General features: G+C 40.3%; 1 protein-coding gene across 2 annotated transcripts in view; it reads left to right on the top strand.

The window, feature by feature from the left end:
• The window catches only part of spef1 (sperm flagellar 1), a 34,561-nt gene extending 31,816 nt beyond the window's left edge, over positions 1–2,745 (top strand). For both annotated transcript variants that reach the window (XM_067972587.1, XM_067972586.1), the window contains exon 7: positions 2,196–2,745. In XM_067972587.1, the coding sequence (XP_067828688.1) occupies positions 2,196–2,309 (114 nt within the window). In that variant the 3' untranslated portion in view covers positions 2,310–2,745. The remainder of the gene's footprint in view (positions 1–2,195) is intronic.
• Positions 2,746–23,453: the final 20,708 nt, after the last annotated feature.

Genomic DNA, 23,453 nt, shown 5'->3' with positions numbered 1-23,453 from the left:
TTTCAGTTCTGGGTGCCTTAAACAGAGAAGACCTCTGGTATTTGTCGACATTCAACTTACATTACTTTAGTTTGACTCTTTCACTGACACATCCCTATATTTGAAGAATCTGAGTTTCAGACAGCATTAACCTATAATCTTATTTATTCTTTTTAATGGATTAAATTGGCCAAGAATTTTAAGCAAAGACGACCTGTAATTAACAGACAAAAACAATATTCAAAGATAGGTTCACAACAAATGGAACACAGAACTATACAAAGAGCTGTATGGTCAGAAGTGACTCAGGGAGGATTAATCCACCCCCTCACCAGTCTAACATTACACAGGAACAGCCACCTCTAGGAGCAGTTAGGCTTAGGAGCAAAACGGTGGTTGCATTTTTTGCGACTAGTATCATCTTAAGCTGAAATTTCACCATTTTAAATTAATAACTGTGATTGTACAGTGACCACAGTGATACATAATTGAATGCTTGAGTATGAATCAAAGCTTCAACTGATGTGTGAATGACATGGGTGGGCACTTATGAATCATTCAGCTCGGCTGCATAGACATGTTGTTGCTTTAGCTTAGATCCCTAGAGGTGGGTTCCACCTCTAGCCCCTACCCAATCCCAACTCTGCCTCTTCCACAAAAACAAAAATGCTGCATCATTATTTATGACAGTCAAAATATGCTGCACATTTTACCTGGTGTTAACTGCCTTTGCACTACGGACCATGCACTAGTGTATTCATTGCCAACATAATTCTAATGAAGTGTAACCTGAAGTCATCATAACATGCCTCTGATACCAACTCCATCAATCTACTTGGCTGTTGCTCAGGCTGAGCTGGTCGTGTGCAAGCTCGAGGTTCTGTTTTCACCATGAGCTGAGCTTTCTACGCCACATCCGGTTCATTGCCAAAACAGTCTTCTATCACATGTGCCTACTTCACCCGCTCTACTGCCCAAACCGCCAGTTATGCCTCACTCCTTTTTGGGTACTTTTTGTCCAACTATACATCTCAGCTTACACCCTCAATTCATCTGATTCCAGAATATTACTGGTCGCACCCCCCCACCCTCACCTCTGTTCCACTATCTGAGCCCAAACTTTCAGCCATCACACCCATTACATGCCGGGCCACCTGTGTTCAGGACAACCAGGTCTACATGTGGCCTGGAGATCGCCACCAAAAAGGTACATTTTTTCAAAAAAAGATTTATCTGAAATGTGGATCCAAGAGGAGTAGGGGTGCCCCTCTGGGCTCCACAGCCATTTCGAAAACTGTTGCTGGCTTAAAACGGGCTAAAACGAATTTCGCCTTGGTCTCCTCGCCCCCTCCCCCCCCCCCCCCCCACTCCATAACTTCCTTCACTTCCTGCTCAGTGTCCACCTTTGCTCCTTGTAAAGAGCTTGGAGGAGCACACTATAAAAGCAAGATGTTTTCTGGAGTCAGTTTCTAATCAGCCTTGATCTATAAGTGTTTTTAAAACAGGAATTATATACACCTTTTTCACGCATGCTGCTTTGTGACATCAGCAAAAAAAATGTGTCCTATTGTCCACGGACATCATTTAATCAATTATAATGAAAATAATTTTCTCATGATGGTATTTCAGTAAATCATGTTTTGCATTTCAACCCAAAAGTTCTAAATTTGATAAGCAGTCAAGCAGACTGGTGTTTTAGATAGAAACCTGCTGCTCACATCCTCTGTTTAGTAATCCAAACAGGCATCAGGTTTGAATGCCAATTTTGCTGAATATAGTGACCAATTACAAACAAAAAGTTCAACTTCAAATGTTACATTATGTCTTTCAAGTTATAAAAGGGGCTTTGTCCAATAACATCTAAATCCTTTGGCTTAGGCCAAGTAACATATTTCCCATTAATTTTGTGCCTCTCAGAGATTTACTTCCATCGTGTTAGTTCTCAAATGGAATCAGTATTGTTACTTCATAGCATTTTATAAACTTTCAGTGTCCAAAAGCTAACCAAGCAAAGCAGTAAACATAGGTGATATAAAGCAGTAAACATAGGTGATATTTTGCGATATTCAATTTTTCTCATTGTTGGAGCTGGGTGCTTCTGTTTCCTTTAAACCTTTATAGGTATGCTCTGTGTTCCATAACAAAACACCAAGTTGAAGTGAAATGTTGTTGCAAATATTGTAAATTATGCAGAAACTTTTTTTTTGTGTTATCAGATTCTGCAGATGAAAGTACACAGACTTGAGCATCTGGTTCAGCTGAAAGACCTGCGAATCGATGATCTGACAAGACACTTGGAGAAACATAAATCAAAGAGGACAGCGAAATAACTTCAACCGAAAGCAAAAAAGGATTATTAAAATTTTCACAGAAAAAACATTTGGTAAACCTTTTTTTTCATTTGTTTGCAAGCACCTGATGTGTTTGTACACATAACGTTACTGGGATGAAAATGGCAAATGGGTGTTCTCCCTCGCTCAACAAAACAAAAGATTTGCCAACACTTTTTCACAGGGACTGGAGCCTTTTAAGATTATTGTGCCCTTTAGAATGAAGGTTGAACCGTGTTACGATTGCACTGATCTGATTTACCTTGTTTTTACTTCAGGAATTACAAGAGAATTGGATTACAAATTATTTTTATTTAAAGGCCCTTTCTGATTTAATAGTGCTTAGAGTGTTTTGTTGTAAAAGGTTGTCATAGACAAAGATTCTACTCTTTGTATGTCTTTGTGCTGCTAGTCATGAGATGTGTAAAGTGTAATTTAATACAAACATGTATTTGTGAATAAATCATATTTTGTCTAGTTATATATTTTCAGCATTATTGGAAAACTGTAGTTTAGTAACTTTATTTCAAATTCCACAATTGAAGTCTAAAATATTTTAGAACTGACATTGATTGAGACATGACAGCCTAGTTTTACCATGAATTCAGAATCCTGTCTGATTGATGTTTTTTACCATGTGCTAATGGTATAAGTGTTTCACATAGATAATTCTGTAAACTATCAATAGTGCATAACAAATTCACAAAATCAATCAGATTTGCATTCTATTAATTTTTGGACTATTGAGTGTCTTCTGGAGGTGTAGGGTTTGACTTCTAATGCATTCCCCAAACAACACCCCAGTGCAATTAAGTAGGTACACCCCTACTTCTTTCAAGCACTACTACTTTTGATTTTAAAATGCTTTATACTGCTCCCTTCCCCTTTAGAGAGCATAATAGCCAGTGTGACCCTGTCCTCATTCCACACTCAGTTCTGAGGGGGGCTCACCAGATAGCAATCAGGAGCGGAATGCCTCCAGTGCAGAGCAGGAATCGAATCCTGGACCTTCCTGATCTATACAGATAAGCATAACACCATATGGTCCATTTACCTACTCAACAGGCTGCAATAACACCCTGATGTTACCCATGCCATCAGGATTAGACAAAGGGCGTAGAGCAGAAGCTTCCTTACAAATTTGCAGGGCTACAGGGCAAGAGTGAGGGAGTGGGACTAGCTGGATTGCTCCTGCATAGAGCCAGCATGGACTCGATAGGCTGAATGGCCTCCTTCCATGCTGTATCCTTTCTATGATTCTACAGGGAGATAGAAAGTCAACATGCAATTGATCTGTTTCCATGCACCTTGAAGTAGCTGCAGCATGGCACTAGCCTGGCAGGATCACTTCTTCACCCTCTTTGCTTGGCTCTAGTGTATGGTGAATGGAGATATGGCCCAAGAAAGGGTAAAAAAAAATGGAGGAGACAAAAGAAAAACCAGCAGATTGGAAAGTTGTTCTCTATAACTCACTCCACAGTATTATTCTACAGAATATGGGGAGCCTATATAGTTTTCCCACCAGCTATAGTAATGAGGAATCTTCCAGGACTTTAGAGTTGACTATAATCGTCTTTTGAAGTTGGCAGCAATATTTGGACCACATACCAAAAAGAAGGTGCACAACACTCGTTATGACATTTTTTTTGCTGTAACTGGAGAGGCCTAATGATGCAGCAAAGTGTTTCGCTGTGTTATTTAAAAATTGCATTGACCCTGGGGTAAAATGTGAATATGCACTTGCACCGTGGAACCTCACCGGCCAGAAACGCCTATTGGGAATTTGCACGCGCTCCCACGATTTGCCGCCCATTATGGAACACTGGTGGGGGGGCGGGGGGGTTGTCAATGCAATTTTCTGATATGTGCTCCCAGTGGACAAAACTCCACACCAGGAACACACATTTGTAAAATTTACCCTATTTTTTTTCACACTGATGTACTGTATTGGAATGTCGCTAGGTGATTCACAGGAGTGTAATCAGACAAAAATTGACACCAAGCCAAAGAAAGTGGCATTAGGACAGGCAACCAAGCACTTGGTCAATGAGGTCGGTTTTAAGCAGGGTCTTAAAGAAGGTGAGAGTGGCGAAGAGTTTTAGGGAGGGAATTCGAGAGCTCAGGGCTGAATGCATGGCCGCCAATGGTGGGCCGAAGGAAGTGGGGGATGCACAAGAAGCTAGAGTTTGAGGAACGCAGAGTTCTTGGATGGTTGTATTACTGGAAGAGGTTACAGAGATAGGGGTGAGGCCATAGAGAGTTTTGAACACGAGGGTGAGAATTTTAAAATTGAGGCGTTGCTGGACCGGGAGCCAATGAGAGTGGTATAGAACTTCCCTCTAAAAGAAGAATTCTTACTTTCTGGATGGCCTGAATGAGATCATAAACACATCATGGAGAAAGCATTATGTTCTTGTACTCCATCCTATCTATATAGCATGTCAGTGCACCAATGTGATTGATCAGCAGTGTACCACATTTACTCCCTACACTGCTGGGCACTCCAATAGCCTAGTATAATACAGCTTTCATATGTAATGCACTACTTCAAATGCATTTCCCCTTTATGATGTATTGTTCAAATCATATGCCTCACTCTAAAACACGGTTAAATTCACCCTAATCTGTGACTAGCACTTTATAGGCAGTGGTGTCACTGAGAACAAAGCATAACACAGTAAACTAAACAATTTTTCCACTGTTCAGTAGTCTACTAACCCACAACCATTATCCCTAAGGAAATGTTTTGTCTGATGAACTACTTAGTTTTCAAGGTCTCCAGCTGTCCATAAGAATGCGAGAAACCAGTGGCTCAAGGCTTTCCTGTCTCGTGGAAAACTGAAGCACTAGATTTTTGGTAATGGCCAGATTCTTAGCATGTCTGCTGTAACCATCCCCAGCTATTAATGCTGGAGCTATGAACATGTAATTATGTTTCTCTTTGTAAGAAGAGACGTTGAGCTTTTTTGTGAAATGTTTCCATGCTTCAGAAATTAATACAGCTGGGATTTCAAAAGACAAGCAGCAGTCAATGTCTGAATCCCTCAATAAATAATTCATTATTAGTATTTTTTAAGTTAACTTTTTATTTACCTTTTGAAACTCCGAGTATATAAATTCCAATTTTTTTTACATAGGGATGGAACCTCTAGAAACCTTTTTTGGAGAAATACTCTTCTGTAAATAAACTAGTTTATTAATAATAGTTTTGACATTCTTGACTGGATTTTGTGCTAATCTTGGTACAAGTTTTGTGTGAACCACTCCAGCAGAATATTGTACATCCAAAATGTGCACTTATAAATCATAGGGCAACAGCATACCCTTAATATTCTAGCACTTTTACACCCAAATGGAGACATTTTTAAAGGCAATAAGAGACAGGCAGTTCAAACACCATTTAAAGGATGTTATGGTAGATTTATTGATTGCAGAAATCCTTCATAGCAAAAAAAAATGTAACTTATCACCATGGCCTAACCCTTGCAAACAGAAAGAAAACTCTCAGGGGAAATTATAATTAAGATCAACATAGTGTCTCCAGTCTACAGTATTAGAGGCCACAGAAAAACTGGGAGCCATTTTGTCCTCAATGATACCACCAAGAGCTCTACAACAGCAACTGAACACAAATCTGGCATTGTGTAGTGACTCACTCTGATTGAGGACAGACTAACCAACTATTTGGTACATGAATAAAAAACAGTTTGGTGATACATAATTGAATTAAAACATTTTGAAATTTAAAATGGGTTACTTTAAATGGTTTAACACCTTTCTTGAATAGTGTACAAAAAATTTGATTTGATTCCATTATTAACTCTGTTCATTGTAATTTCAGCCCATTTGCCTTGAAGCGTATACCTATTTGATAGTTATTTTGATTTTATGTTGTTCAAGCATAATCCATAGACCATTTAGAGCAGGTCTGTTTCCAGGACCCCTGCACTTAGCTTGTCATTTCATGATATGTCCGTCTGGGCTGAGCAACGCAGCATATCTTCTCTAGTGAAAGACTATAGACCAGGGACAAAGGACGTGTGATCTCCAGATGACACCAATGATGAAGATCTAGAAAGATAACCTTCAGAATGTAATTTTCAGCTTCTCCTCACTACAAGATTTGCATCGAAAGGTGTACAAGAACCTTTCAAGTAGAAGACCATCCTTACACTGGAGTACCAGATTAGTTTCCCCTTCAGTCCTGGTAATAAGTACATTCAGATTAAGCAAAGCTCGACAGATCCATCTTGTCCAGTGTGAAGGAACCTCAGGTGTTTCTAGACTGGTTTTGGTTTCCTGTAAACTCAAGCAGTCTGGATTGGTAGAATTGAGTGTGTGGCCTGGAGTGATTCAGTATCTTAACTCAGGTCTGGGGCATGTGTATTAGAGATGTTGTCTATTGCTATGAAATGTAGCTTGCAAACCCTGCTTAAGGCATCCAAGTAATTACCAACAGAAAAAGATCACCCGCACAACAAGCTGCCCAGTTAAGGAGTGCCACTGATTAGTAATCTATGAAATGAGCCACAACAGTAACTTTAAGTTTGGAGACTGGATACAAGACTGAGTCAGGGATTAGAGATCCTGCAAATGAAAGAACTGTGTTATATCTCTCAGAATGAGGATAGGACTGCTATTACCAATCAGCAGAAAATGAGAAATATTTAGTCCTTTGGGTGCAGAAAGGAGATAAAACTACAAGTTAAATCTATAGGGCACTCTGACAAAGTAAACAACTTCTAAATATTAACATCAGGTGATATAACATCAATAGTTATTGATAGTTTTAAAAAATAATGTACAAGTCTTGTCTTCTGTCTCTGGCAACACATGACTACACACCCTGATGTCTCCTCAGCAATCACATGTGAGTGTTCAGCTGTTTGCACAGATCCTGACTGTAGAAAGGCCAATTGAAAGTTGATTTCATTAATGCAAGGAGTTAACAATGGAGAAATATCTCATATGATGCTCTTAACAGAAATAGCCCTTCTAATTAATTTTTGACTTTACACAGGATAGTGGTGTTTGGTGCTTGCACTGAGTATAAAAGATGGAGGAGAGAGGAATGTGACACAGTGCAAACCATGGTAAAGCCAGACACAAATGGGAAACAGTTTTGCACCAATATTTGTGCTACTGTACCAAGGTCCAACATCTTACCATAAGCAGGTAACCAATGCAAGCAGCAAACATTTAGCTGGGAAGCCCAGAACCTTACCTTTCTAAACGACTAAAAGTAGCTCTTCAAATAATCATCATCAACTACCCTCTCCCAGCTGCATTGTGAACTAATCCTGTCTACAAAGGAAATAAGTATTCTACCGCATTTAAACTTTGTGTTTCCTCCGACTTATCGACATTGCTTTACCCTAATATTTAGAAGTTATTTAAAGACACTGTCAAAGGTGAACAATAATACAAGCTGCAGAAACATGACATTGGAGAAAATGAGAAATGTCTAGTCCTTTGGGTGTAGAAAGGAAGCCAAACTACACACGTGTTAAATCTATAGGGCACCGTGACAAAAAAAACTTCTAAATATGCATATTCATAATATCTAGATATAGAGTCAATAGTTAGTGATAGTTCAAAAAAATAATGTACAAGTCTTGTCTTCTGTCTCTGGCAACAAATGACCACGTACAGAAAGATAGAAAGACTTACTTGCATTTATATAGCGCCTTTCACAACCTCAGGATGTCCCAAAGCGCTTTACCGCCAATTAAGTACTTTTTTGAACTGTGATCACGGTTGTAATGTAGGAAATCACTTGCCAATTGAAACTAGTCAGAGCCAACCTCCACCACCCAGGCAGATTCCTCGGGATCCCACAAAAGCAGAAAATGCCAGCCACTACCTTTATTTCCATTGGCACTATGTCATGTACCATCGACAAAATCTCGTTAGCCTCGAAATTATTGTTGGCAATGTTAACGGATGAATGTTTAACGCAATCATAGAATCATAGAAGTTTACAACATGGAAACAGGCCCTTCGGCCCAACATGTCCATGTCGCCCAGTTTATACCACTAAACTAGTCCCAATTGCCTGCACTTGGCCCATATCCCTCTATACCCATCTTACCCATGTAACTGTCCAAATGCTTTTTAAAAGACAAAATTGTACCCGCCTCTACTACTGCCTCTGGCAGCTCGTTCCAGACACTCACCACCCTTTGAGTGAAAAAATTGCCCCTCTGGACCCTTTTGTATCTCTCCCCTCTCACCTTAAATCTATGCCCCCTCGTTATAGACTCCCCTACCTTTGGGAAAAGATTTTGACTATCTACCTTATCTATGCCCCTCATTATTTTATAGACTTCTATAAGATCACCCCTAAACCTCCTACTCTCCACGGAAAAAAGTCTCAGTCTATCCAACCTCTCCCTATAAGTCAAACCATCAAGTCCCGGTAGCATCCTAATAAATCTTTTCTGCACTCTTTCTAGTTTAATAATATCCTTTCTATAATAGGGTGACCAGAACTGTACACAGTATTCCAAGTGTGGCCTTACTAATGTCTTGTACAACTTCAACAAGACATCCCAACTCCTGTATTCAATGTTCTGACCAATGAAACCAAGCATGCTGAATGCCTTCTTCACCACCCTATCCACCTGTGACTCCACTTTCAAGGAGCTATGAACCTGTACTCCTAGATCTCTTTGTTCTCTAACTCTCCCCAACGCCCTACCATTGACGGAGTAGGTCCTGGCCCGATTCGATCTACCAAAATGCATCACCTCACATTTATCTAAATTAAACTCCATCTGCCATTCATCGGCCCACTGGCCCAATTTATCAAGATCCCATTGCAATCCTAGATAACCTTCTTCACTGTCCACAATGCCACCAATCTTGGTGTCATCTGCAAACTTACTAACCATGCCTCCTAAATGAGATGGCATTACTCTGTCCACTAATTTAGCAGAGGTGTTAAACCATTTAAAATAAATGGGTTACTTTGGCACTAAAACAACAGACGATGGAATGCAGCGTTAAACGTTTGTCAGCTAATGTCGCCATCAGTCATTTCTCGGCTATTATTTTCTAAAATTCCAGCCATTTTAAACAGTAATTGGAGGTATAAAGTTTTAAATTGCTGCTTAGATTGTTCATGATCTGTGAGGGGGTGCTATCTCTTCAAAATAAATGAAAACATTTTTCTTGTTACAGTAGTGATTTGTAGCGTTCGGTATGTAATGCTGTAATCTGAGGCCTTAAACAGCAGTTATAAACACACCATGCAGCGCTGACCATAAATGTTTTATGGTTCATTGTAACTCCTGTAATTGGGGGAAAAACTCTTTTTCAAACCAATGGAAAAAATGAGCTGAAGCAGATGGAAATCATTGACCTTTACACAGCAGGGTGTAAGGCACATAATTTGGCTCAAAATATTTCAGCACACTACTAACTAATGTTTTTATATGAAGTACAAATTTGCACTTGTTTCACAGAATTTCAAAAGAAATTTCTCCATATTCTGCCCTATAACTAACTTAATGCTGTGGGATTAGAAAGAATGAAAGACTTGCATTTATATAGCGCTTTTCATGACCTCAGGACGTGCCAAAGCGCTTTATAGCCAATGAAATACTTTTGAAGTGTGGTCACTGTTGTAATGTAGGAAATTTTTAGTTGAATTTAATTAGTTTAATTTAGTGATGTGGGTTTGGTTTAATTTAATTAGTTTAATTTAGTGATGTGGGTTTAGTTTAATTTAATTAGTTTAATTTAGTGATGTGGGTTTAATTTTATTTAATTAGTTTAATTTAGTGATGTGGGTTTAGTTTTATTTAATTAGTTTAATTTAGTGACGTGGGTTTAGTTTTATTTAATTAGTTTAATTTAGTGATGTGGGTTTAGTTTTATTTAATTAGTTTAATTTAGTGATGTGGGTTTAGTTTTATTTAATTAGTTTAATTTTGTTTAGTTTTATTCCCATTCTGAGAAAGGCACTTTCTTGCAGCAGTGCAGTGGATGTAGAATCTAGTTAGGCCACAGTTCAAGTATTGTGTGCAGTTTTGGGCACTGCATTATAGGAAGTAGATAGAAGCAAAGGAAAAATGCAGCATAGACTCACTGGGATATTATTGGAGATGAGGAGTTTTCAGATTGAAGGGAGACTCGAGAAGTTAGGGTTTTTTTTCAATAGAGCTGAAAGGCTAAAGGGTGACCTGATAGAGCTTTAAGATTTTGAAGGATCATGATATAGTAAATAATGATAGATTGTTTCCACTGGTCAATGAAACAGTAAGGAGAGAGGCACAAATTTAAGATAATTAAAGATAATTAAAAATAATTGAAGGGAAGGTTAGAAAATGATTCTTGGCAGAGAGAGTGGGATTCTCTGCTGCAAACCATTGTCAAAGCAGAGTCCATAAGTTCTTTAAAAAGGGAATTAGATAGTTGCTCAACAAAGAGGAATATTAAAGGATTTGGGGACTGAGCAGGAGAGTGGGATTAAGACAACAACAACAACAATTTGCATTTATATAGCGCCTTTAACATAGTAAAACACCCCAGGAACATTCACAGGATCATTATCAGACAAAATTTAACACCAAGCCACAAAAGGAGATATTAGGACAGGTGACCAAAAACTTGGTCGAGCATCTTAAAGGAGGAGAGAGAGGGAGAGAGGCGGAGATGTTTAGGGAAGGAATTCCATTGCTTAAGGCCTAGCTGAAGGCACGGCCGCCAATGGTGGAGCGATAAAAATCGGGGATGTGCAAGAGGCCATAAAGTGGCACATGTGGAGAAAAATACAGGCACAGATTTGATGGACCAAATGGCCTGTTTCTACGCTCTAATGTTCTATGGTTCTAGTAAGTCAGCTCATGATGGCAGTCTACAGTGAAGGAACTAATATGCTGGTTCACTGTTGTAATTGGATTCTGAAGATAATTTGTGCTTTTAGAGAATTTTTTGAACAAGAGTTTCACACATTTGCTGATGAAAATTGTGTTTGAATTGATTATTTCGAAATCTTGTGACAGAATAAAACACTGGTTAGGCCACAGCTGGAGTATTGTGTGCAGTTCTGGTCGCCACACTACAGGAAGGATGTGATCGCTTTGGAGAGGGTGCAGAGGAGATTCACCAGGATGTTACCAGGGCTGGAGCGCTTCAGCTATGAAGAGAGACTGGGAAGATTGGGTTTGTTTTCCTTGGAGCAGAGGAGGCTGAGGGGGGACATGATTGAGGTGTACAAAATTATGAGGGGCACAGATAGGATGGATACTAAGGAGCTTTTTCCCTTCGTTGAGGGTTCTATAACAAGGGGACATAGATTCAAGGTGAAAGGCGGGAGGTTTAGAGGGGATTTGAGAAAGAACTTTTTCACCCAGAGGGTGGTTGGAGTCTGGAACTCACTGCCTGAAAGGGTTGTGGAGGCAGGAACCCTCACAACATTCAAGAAGCATTTGGATGAGCACTTGAAATGCCATAGCATACAAGGCTACGGACCAAATGCTGGAATATGGGATTAGAGTAGACAGGGCTTGATGGCCGGCGTGGACACGATGGGCCGAAGGGCCTCTATCCGTGCTGTATAACTCTATGACTCTATGACTCTATGAGAAGTTATATAGAAGTTTCATACATTAACTGCAACAGAACTTCATGAAACACATTGGGTTGTCCTTAATTAACAGAGTTTCAGGAACTCCTTGAAAGATACACCACTAGCAGGAAGTACAGCCCTTATCACAGAACACCACACACCACAATACAGAGTCCTTCATGGGAAGACTTACAGCTACACCCATTCTACACTATTTTTAACTGTAAATACCATTTACAGGGAGGGGGTATGGAGTGGCTGGAAAGTTAGTTAGTCTGTAACATTACTTCATTCTTGTAAGTATTTACAAAAATGTTTAATTCGTTCAAATAATTTGTGTGGAAGTAGTCAGATTAATCTACATCTTTCTGAGCCCTTCTGGCATTTTTAGCTATTGTAGTCTGCGACTTCCCACTTGCTGTAAATTTAGCTTGTTGGTCTGCGAGCGATATTCTACTTTATCGCTGCCATCACTGTTTTGTGTTTGGGGTTACATAGAATGACATTTTACATAGAATGACATTTTACATAGAATTTACAGCACAGAAACAGGCCATTTGACCAAACAGGTCCATGCCGGTGTTTATGCTCCACACGAGCCTCCTCTCACCCTACTTCATCTCACACTATTAACATATCCTTCTATTCCTTTCTCCCTCATTTACTTATCTAGCTTCCACTTAAGTGCATCTATGTTATTCACCCCAACTACTCCATGTGGTAGCGAGTTCCACATTCTAACCACTCTCTGGGTAAAGACGTTTATCCTGAATTCCCTATTGGATTTATTGGTGACTATCTTATATTTATGACCCCTAGTTTTGGATTCTCCCACAAGCGGAAACATTTTCTTTACATCTACCCTATCAAACCCTTTCATAATTTTAAAGCCCTCTATTAGGGTTTATTTACACTTTTTTTGCTCCAGATATTTTTGGATTCCAACTCTCAGACTTCTCTTGTACACGATCCCTACCTCCATCTGTCCCATCCGCATTTTCAGATATCTAGATAAATTTGTAGCATGCTCAGGGAATGATCAAAGAGCCATCTTCAGTTTTTTGTTCAAATTTGGTTTTATCCTGTGCTCTTACATGATGTTCCCTTTCTTTGGGAGGTGACCGAGTAACAATGCACTAGACTTGGTTTTTAACTGACAAACAAATTTCTTGAACAGCAAATAGTAGCATAAACATGACATGTATATTTGCAGTTGTTTAAGTATTTGGGAAGTATCTGAACGGTTGCTAGACAGCTGTGCATCATCCCTCCGTGAAGCAGCACCATGCTTACAATGAAATGCTATTAAGCTACCCGATGAAACAACATTGTTAAATTGCAAGTGTGAACGCACTTAGCTGGACAACCTTGCACAGCCCAGCAAATTTCTTGCTCACCTCTTTCCCAGGTTTGGTCACAGTGAGACAGCATCAACTCCGTCCAGGTAGCTTTGGTGGTTTTCTTGACTGGAGCATGATTCCTCTGCTTCACCATTCTCTGCAACATCTCCTGCAAAAGCATCTTCAAAGCAAATGGTGCTGTCCTGCCTTTTCACCTTGCGTCTGCCTATTTTCCAATTTGGAGCCGCTTCCCCTTTAAGAGCAACCAGCAGTCCTTTAAGAACTGCTGGTATCTGATATTCCGTCCCCCCGACTCCTGTGTGCTCTCAGTACATCATGTGCTGTGCACCGGAACCCCGATAACTTATTTAAATCGACTGACCTTTCTAGTGCGAGGTCAGTGATACATGCTATCGGTGCATAGAACCTAGCGGGCAGCTGTCCTGGGGCCTCTGTGATGGGGCTGCATTATCTGGACCACAATTACACTGAAGATGCAGTGAGACACAGGCTTGTCTTAAAATTGTTTCTATGGTTGTCACAGTGACGTGGAGGCACTCTTTCCCCCCTCTTCTCAGTTCTTGGAGGCACTCTTCACTGCCCCGCCACCCCCAAGATCAGACTGGCATTATTCCCTCTCTCCCCAGTTCACACTAGCACTCATCTCCCCCTTCACCCCTCAGTTCATGATGGCACTCACTGCCCCTCCCCATCCTGACTCACCCTGGCAACCTTCTTTCCATCTTCTCACAGCCGCTGTGTGCATAAGAATAACATGAGGCTAATTTGCTTGCTGACTTTGTTTGGCCTCCCTTCATATGCTCCTCTCTCGGAGATAATATCTTGCCGATGCCTAGCGATTCCTGTAGGAGCTCATCTCCTGTGAAATCACCACCATTCCCAATCCCTAACTGATGTGACTCGGAGGGACAAATCTCCTGATCTTGCGAAACTATCACGAGAATTCACACCCACAGTGTGATCCCATCCCTCAGAGTTTGCCAATTGCCTTTAAAAGAGCATCTGTGCTCTCTGGAGTGAAATAAGTGGTGTGTCTCTACAGGGAGAGAGCGTGCACCCCATGTTGGGCAAACAGAAACTCTACCTGTGCCGATTTCTCAGTAGCTTGGTTTGCAGACTCTTAAGCACAGTGATGGGTTGCAGTGCGTGTAAGGTACCTGGATAACCAAAAAAAAGCATAGTATGTTGAAGAGTTGTCAGCATTTAAAGAGTTAAACTGTTCCTCACTTAGCAGAGGAAGGAGAATTTATCATAGTTTTAATAACAATGAGTGTAAAGAGATTGTGTGAAAAATATTTTCGTCACACACGTTTGCTCAGCCCTCTGAAAGTCTTTTTTTTTTAACTTTAGCCAATGGTTACAGTCATCAGTTTGTCATACAGCTTCAAAGGCAGAAACTCTCCCCTTTGCTCTGCCAGGCTTATCTTATTGTAAACAATTTTACAACACCAAGTTATAGTCCAACAATTTTATTTTTAATCCCACAAGCTTATCTTAGTTACCACATCAAGGCTTATCTTAGTTACCACAGAAACTGAGATTTGGAGTCCTGATTGTGACTCATTACAGAATCACTGCTGGTCACTGATTGTTAGGCAGGAGATGAACTGACTGTCAAAGCAGAAATCTTGAACTTCAGTGCCAAGGCATTTTCTAAAATGAAAGCTGACATTTGTAAGACTTGGCGGCCATCTCCGAGACCTTTCACCCCATTCATAGTCAATGGGTGACAGTGTATTGGCATCTACAAAATTTCACTTATGCTACCCATACATTTTGTTCAGCCTTTGAAACAATTTCTAATGTTATGGGTGTGTTTGCAATGCAAATACATAGAGGCACTATAACCATTAATGTTAAAAGGTTATAAAATGTGCAGGGCGTATCCTTATACATTACGCTGAGTAACTCACTGAGTCAGTGCTGCGATTCTGACCCTGGAGTTATATAGAAGAAAATACATGCATTTGCAGGCGTTGCTTCGCCCTATTGTTGCTAAAGGGATTGTCGGAGACAGGAATTAGATGTGCATGTGGCCAGACTGAATGCGTAATCAAAATAACACGGTGCGAGACAGAATGTTTCACTGTTACCACAGATATGAAAATTCTAACTGAATCTAACAAAACACCAAATAGTACTTGAGGAACAGACAATCTGGAAGAAAATTGGATGCATGTGCTAAAAGGCAACTGTGCCATAACAGCTGAACTGGCTGTTGCATATATCAGTGGTGACCCCTGCAGAGATGCTGATGAAGGGAGTCTCTGTGAAGGTGGTAGATGATGTGTGCTAGAGCCCTGGAATCAGAGAAACCTCAAGAATTAATGGAGGACAAATGTTGCAACCACTAAGTCTCTTGTTTTGATAGTTATTGTTGGGGTGGGTTACAACAATATACTATAACTCACAACTTAGTGAGTTACGAGTGCCTTAGCCACCAAGTTATTGATCTTACAAATGATGTGCAAATTAATGACAATAATAAGACATACCCAAGTCACCGATTGTCACAGATGTTGTACAGATCCTTGAGAACACTAAATGTCATGTCAGGAGCTAATGGGTTATAAAACATCTTAACCACTGATCTTTGCAGATGTTGCCTTGGTGACTGGTGGGAATAATAAGCCATGGGCATTAAAGTGCTAGAATGGAGACAAAGGGAAGGACCTTTGATGTTTAATAGAAGTTGAACTCCCAGAGAGAAAATGGAAGAATCCCAAGTATGGAAAAGGACAGGCAATATCAATTCAGATGTTTAGAAAAGAGAATTGGGGCTGAAAATAGTAAAAAAATGTTTCTATCACTTCAGCCCAACAACCAAATCTTTTATCAGGCAGAATAGATCACATTCCATTTATTTCAGAACACAAGGAAGGTGAAGACCCTTTTGATCAGTGTCTAAGTATTCGGAAGGTAGAGATAACATAGACAACGGCAGAACGGTTTTATGGTTGGCCATTTTGGTGGGGGTTGGAAAATGTATTTTGAAGATACTACAGTGCAACAGGTACCTCCGATGCCTCTGAATATTCTTAACTTGACATCATACTTTGGAGGCTGGTTTTGGTTGTATTTTACAGTGCTACAACAAAATGATTTCTTACCCCTTTTTGTCAGTTATTTTCACTAGATCCTGATCCAAACCATAGACAGGCACCCTGGGGTGGGATACTTTCTGGGTGTCAAGCATCATTGGGCAGAGCACAGAAAAGAAAATGGTCAGGGAGGATCATGAACCCAATTTTCCTTCCATTAATTTAAACGGAAGGAAAATTAGATAGGTTCTGTCACCAGCATGTGATCCTTCGCTTCCTTCTGCGACCCTCCCCAGGTGGTAAAGATGAAAACCAAGCGTCACTCGTTCCTAGGCTTCTGCCATTATGAACAGGCTCTCAGAAAGTGAATGAGTGGTGATGATAGACATGTCCTCTGATTTCATCCCCTTCCATTTAAAGATGTGCCTTTAGTTCACTCAGTGAATCCTGGCAGAGATAAAAGATTCACCTGGTGGGCAATGAAAGAAAAAAAGAAAGTCTTGCATTTATATAGTGCTTTTCATGACCTCAGGCGTCCCAAAGCGCTTTACAACCAATGAAGTATTTTTGAAGTATAGTCACTGTTATAATATAGGAAACGCGGCAGCCAATTTGCACACATCAAGATTCCACAAACAGCAATTTGATAATGACCAGATAATCTGTTTTTTCAGTGATGTTGGTTGAGAGATAAATATGGGCCAGGACACCATGGATAACTCCCCTGCTCTTCTTCAAAATAGTGCCGTGGGATCTTTTACATCCACCTGAGAGGGCAGACGGGGTCTCAGTTTAACATCTCATCCAAAAGACAGCACCTCCAACAGTACTACACTAGAGCGTCAGCCTAGATTTTGTGTTCAAGTCTCTAGAATAGGACTTGAACCCACAACCTTCTGACTCAGAGGCGAGAGTGCTACCAACTGAGCCACAGCTGACAACCACATGGTGAAGAACCACATCCCACCATCCATGGTTCAACATATTTGAATGCTAATGTGCTTTACCACCAAGTGGCATGTCCAACTTTTGCCAACTACAATGAAGAATTAAATTAACTTTTAAATTCATTACAATATACAGAGATTAGTGGATAGTCTGGGATGTATTACAAAGGTCCATTGGCCATGAGTTGACTTGAGAATATCAGCCATACAAAGTAAACTTCAAAATCAGTGAGGGCCACACACAAATCACCATGCAATGCAGCACTTAATCATCAGTTCATTCTTTCTGATTTACACAATGAACTTTGTATTAACTCTCTTAAAAAAAATGCCTTGGTCTCGTGCCACACCAAGCAGGCTGTGGGAGCAGACTGATGAGCAAGCAGCTTATAATGAAGAACAATTACAGATAACATTGGAGATCCAACATTAACTTCAAGCCCGCATTTTGACATTAGAAAGTGCCTAATACTGTTCCTATTCATCCTTCAGAACATGCACAAGGGTTCAGTGCAGATAAAAAGAAAAAGTTGTGCGCACTGGAAGTCTGAAACAAAACAGAAGACAGTGGAAACGTACAACAGGTCAAACAGCAAAGAGAAAAGATAGATTAACATTTCAGGAGTGACAATTCATCAAAAACTGTTGTACAGAACCAATGAAGGGTCATATCCAAAGTGTTAACCTTTCTCTTTCAGATGCTGTTGGATCTAAGCTGCATTACCAGCTATTTCTGTTTTTCCTAGTGATTCAGTAAGAAAGGCTTAGAGGGGGCAATTTTATCCTAACTCGCCCGTCGGGAAACTGATGGGATTGGGTGCAACGCTAGTTTTATACCCCACCCGGATTTACTCTCTAGTGAAGTCAATGGAGAGTAATATTGAACGTGGTGTTAAACCAGCGTCCCATTCGATCCTGTGGGTTTCCCACCTGGCAGGTTAGGTTAAAATTACCCCCGTTGTGAATTTGCACTCCTGGGAATGCTTATCGAAATTTGCCGTCCAAATTTTGGGGAATGAATGCGCTCTTAGAAGATGAAGCTCAGTGCCAGGACTACAAGTTTGTACAGTTACCCCTTATATATTGCAGAAAAAATGAATTCACGGTTTGCAACCTGCATTAATTATTTAATGATTAAATTATAGTTTTGGGTTCCATGTTGCTATAACTGGATAGCCTGGTGGTGAAGGATAGAATATTGGAACCTGGTTTCCAAGCCTTTATTCACATAGAGATTCCCCTTACACACTCACCACACCTTAGATAAGCTCTCATATAAAAAAGATACAACAGAGTCCTCAATTGACACACACCACCTGAATACAATTGACACTAATTGATATAAATCACATGATACAATTAACACAAGTCACCCCACCATAAAGACAATCACTGCAGCTCAGGGAGTTAGTGGATAACCTTGGAGAGATCAAAGATTGGATGCAACTCATGGTGGGTGAGGATCATGAAATCAGATGTGTAGGCTAGTGCAGCCAATTCTCAGTGCAACTCATTTTGCAGCAAAGTAAGTTGGTGGGTTTTTGGAGGGTGTGCTGGTGACTGGTGCAAACCTGAATAAACCCACCAATGTTATTCACACCTGGTACAAAGCACTTTGACTTAATTGACTTCTGATCAAAGGCAAGGAGCTGCCTTCCTGCCGCTAAGGTGATACCAGTTGCCATCTTAAAACCTGCTGTTGTTGCCAGTCTTAAAGCTATTGTAAAACTAAAGAGACAATATCCATTTTTGTAACAACCATAATCATATGACAGAGGAACTAATGGGCTCTTCCCACCACTATTCCAGTAACAGGGATGCTATCAGAACTGAGGATGTACTTTTCAGGAAAGGCTGAACAGGTTGGGTATCTTTTCTCTAGAAAAGAGAAGGCTGAGGGGTGACCTGATAGAGGTCTTTGTGATAATGAAAGGGTTTGATAGAGTAGACATAGAGGAAGTGTTTCCACTTGTGTGAGAGTCCAAAACTAGAGACCATAAATATAAGATAGTCACTAATAAATCCAGTAGGGAATTCAGGAGAAACCTCTTCACCCAAAGAATGGTGAGAATGTGGAACATGCTATCACAAGGAGCAGTTGAAGCAAATAGCATTGATGCATTTAAGGGGAAGCTAGATAAGCACAAGAGGGAGAAAGGACTAGAAGTGTTAAATGAAGATAGGTGGGAGGGGTCTCGAGTGGAGAATAAACACCGCCAAAGATCAGTTGAGCTGAATGGCCTGTTTCTATGCTGTAGATTCAATGTAACTCGATGTAAAGAGTTAAGTGTTTCTGATGACTCAGTAGGTTAAGCAACTGAGTGTTTGCCAAACAGAAATACCATGATTCTGAGTTCTAACTTACCTGTTCCTTTCAGCCTGATGAAGTCAGCATTCTTGATGCATCAATTTTCAGTGATTACTGTTACTGCCCTTTAGTGGATAGCAACAAAGGAAAAAATTGTTTCAGACTTTAGTTTGTTCATTGGATATATCCCTAGTAAATGTGTTTGTGCTGGGATATGGTTTACTGAATTATTAATTTGCAATAGTAACTATCAGTGATTTCACCATATAAAGGGCCAACATGTCTTGGAAGACATTAGAGCTGCAATCAGCTAGGAGCCATGGAGAAGGAATTTGTATGTCCATGTATAAAAATCACTAAAAACTATTGCGCAAGTACAAAAGGTAATCAAAAAGGCCACTAGAATGTTGGCCTTTATCTCAAGGGGGTTGGAATGCAAAATTTAGAAATGTAGTTGTACTGAGCCTTGGTCAGACCCCAACTGGAGTATTGTGTTCAATTTTGGGCACAGACCCTCAGAAAAGATAGATAGGCCTTGGAGGAGATGCCACGCAGATTCACCAGAATGATACCTGGGCTTAAAGGGTTAAATTATGAGGCCAGATTGCTTAAACTTGTTTTGTGTTCCCTTGAGTCTGGAAGATTGAGGTTTGATCTAGTTGAAGTCTTTAAAATGATAAAGGGATTTGATAGGATAGATACAGAGAAATTATTTCCCCTGGTGGGGGAATCCAGACCAAGGGGGCATAATCTTAAAATTAGAGCTAGGCCATTCAGGAGCGAAATCAGGAAGCACTTTTTCACAAAAAGGCTAGTGGAAATCTGGAACTCTCTTCCCCCCCAAAAGGTTGTGGATGCTGAGTCAAGTGAAATTTTCACAACTAGATTTTTGTTAGGTAAGAGTGTCAAAGGATATAGAACAAAGGCGAGTAAATGGAGTTAAAGTAAAGATCAGCCATGGTTTAATTAAATGGCGGACAGGCTTGAGGAGCTGAATGGCCTCCTCCTGTTCCTATGTTCTGATGTTCCTATGTAATGATGTGATCATATTACAACAATGTGATTGTATTGTAATGATCTGATCGTATTGTAATGATGTAATTGAGTTACAATGATGTGATTGCATTGTAACAATGTGATGGTATTATAATGATATATTGGCAATCATATTTGCTGCTAACATTTTTAGTATTAATACAAATAAAGATTAAAAACCCAAAAGTCACACTGAAAAAGATCTCCCAGCACTAGACACCAGTATGCAGTTTTACTAATGAATACATCACTACATCTATATTAAAGGAAGTAACACCTTTGTTCAAATACAGGAATGAGGAGTTTTTTATGGTCGTGTTAAAATTGCACAATGATCAGTGACTTGGTGGTTAAGATGTTTTTCAACCTCATACTTCCTAATGTAACTGAATTTTTCAGAAGTAACTGTTTCTATTTGTTCCAGTAATTAAATCTGCACAAAGTCCAGCCTCGCCATCACTTCATGAGTAATATGTATATGATGGAACAGATATGTTTATCAAGCACAATCTTGAAATTACAGCTTGTCACAATCCTGACACCATCAATGAAATTACAGGGAAATACAGAGAAACGATAAGCTCTGCTTCAGCTTACGGTATTGGCTTTTTAATTATTCACCAATATTTCATTTTAGGAACGGAGGAACAGGAGTAGGCCATTCAGTGCTGCTCCGCCATTCAACTAGATCATGGCTGATCTGTACTTTAACTCCATTTACCCGCCTTTGCTCCATATCCCTCGATACCCTTACCTAATAAAAATCCATCAATCTCCGTTTTGAAAGCTCTAATTGTCCTAGCATTCACAGCCTTTTGGGGGAGACAATTCTAGATTTCTACCACCCTTTGAATGAAAAAGTACTTCCTGATTTCCCTCCTAACTGGCCTAGCTCTAATTTGATTCCCCCATCAGAGGAAATAATTTCTCTGCATCTACCCTATCGAATCTTTCAACAATTTAAACACCTCGATCAGATTGCCCCTCAATCTTCTATAGTCAAGGGAATACAAGCCAAAATTTTATCAATAAATCAACTCAAGTCCTGACATTTTTGATCTTTCCATAACTGCTTTCAATTCAGCGAGTTTGGCTGTAATCAGTCCCTTTGAAGTGAATGGAAACATGTGTCAAACAGCAACAATTTGCAGAACAATGAAACCACAACCAAAGGACTAAAGATCAGCCAGAAATTTATCTGGAGGATTATTTGGCAAATAAAATGGAGGAGATTTTGGTGGAAGGAATAGCCCACTGTTTGGTCACATCCAGAATTCCTCCCTGGTATCCGGCATAATAATATTTGCAGGTAACTGCTTTCGAGGTTGTTAAAAAGCAAACTAAGGGGATCTCACACTAAATTCCCAAACCTTTCACTCCCCACAGGACATGGGTGGGTAACAGCTGCTCAAAGCTAGAGTTAGAGCAGTGGAAGGAGTGGGAAGGTGTAGGAGGTGACCCGGAACAAAGAGGTCAGGCAGTGGGGAAGCTGAGACAAATATGAAGAATCATACAGCACAGAAGGAGGCCATTCGGCCCTTTGTGCCTGTGCCGGCAATTTGAAAGCGCTAACCACTCCCCTGCTCTTTCCCCATAGTGCTGCAAATTTTTCCTTTTCAAGTATATATCCAAGTCCCTTTTGAAAGTCACTATTGAATCTGCTTCCACCACCCTTTCAGGCAGTGCATTCCAGATCATAGCAACTCGCAGCGTAAAAAGATTTTCCTCATCTCCCTGCTGGTTCCTTTTGCCAATTATCTTAAATCTGTGTCCTCCGGTTACCGAACCCCCTGCCAGTGGAAACAATTTCTCCTTATTTACTCTATCAAAACCCTTTATGATTTTGAACACCTCTATTAAATCTCCCATTAATCTTCTCTGCTCTAAATAGAACAATCGCAGTCTCTCCACATAACTGAAGTCTCTCATTCCCTGGTATCATTCTGGTGAGTGAGTGAGTGAGGGAGGGAAAATAAAATCCAGGCTGTCCCGACGGAAAGATGCTCCCAATGTCTCAAACATACCTGTGAGTACCTAGTGCATGTGTTACCGTTAACGTCAAGACTATCAGTTATTTGTTATGATACTGTGTAGCTTCACATAAGGTGACAGTACCACAGAGTAGTGTTGCAAAATTCCAGCATTAGCTAGGTGTTAGCTGTGGCTCAGTGGTAGCACTCTCGCCTCTGAGGCAGAAAGTCGTGGGTTAAGTCCCACTCCAGTGACTTAAGCACAAAGTCTAGGCTAATACTTCAGTGCAGTACTGAGGGAGCGCTGCACTGTTGGAGATGCTGTCTCTCAGATAAGATGTTAAACCAAGCCCCTGTGTGACGTAAAAGATCCCACAGCACCATTTTGATGAAAAGCAGAGTTATATTTATCCCTCAACCAACATCACTGAAATAGATTATCTGGTCATTATCTCATTGCTGTTTGTGGGAGCTTGCTGTGTGCAAATTGGCTGCCATGTTTCCTACATTACAACAGTAACTACACTTCAAAAGAGCTTAATTGGCTATAAAGCACTTTGGGACATCCTGAGGTCGTAAAAGCGCTATATAAATGCAAATCTTTCTTTCTTTTACACTATGAATGTGTGCACAGGATCAGCACGAGGACTGCCTGAATGCACCAAAATTGCTGACAGTCAACTTGTCGTGATCGTGGCTTGATTGTGTTTTAATCTTCCACAGAAAATCAGAACTGAGAACGGGATGTCTGAGTGTCGAAAGTATTTACAAGTTGTGATGTGTCTAAGTGACTCTGGAGTGAAGGCTGGAATTGACTGCTGTGAGGATCATGAGCAGCAACTGTGACAGTAAACGGTTACTCACCACTGTGGTGTCAAACATGTACTGTCAGTGTTCTGCTACACTGA

The sequence above is a fragment of the Heptranchias perlo genome, chromosome 36 (genome assembly GCF_035084215.1).
Source record: "Heptranchias perlo isolate sHepPer1 chromosome 36, sHepPer1.hap1, whole genome shotgun sequence".
Lineage (NCBI taxonomy): Eukaryota > Metazoa > Chordata > Chondrichthyes > Hexanchiformes > Hexanchidae > Heptranchias > Heptranchias perlo.
The sequence above is the reverse complement of the archived record's forward strand: the minus strand, read 5'-3'. Positions and strand labels throughout refer to the sequence as shown.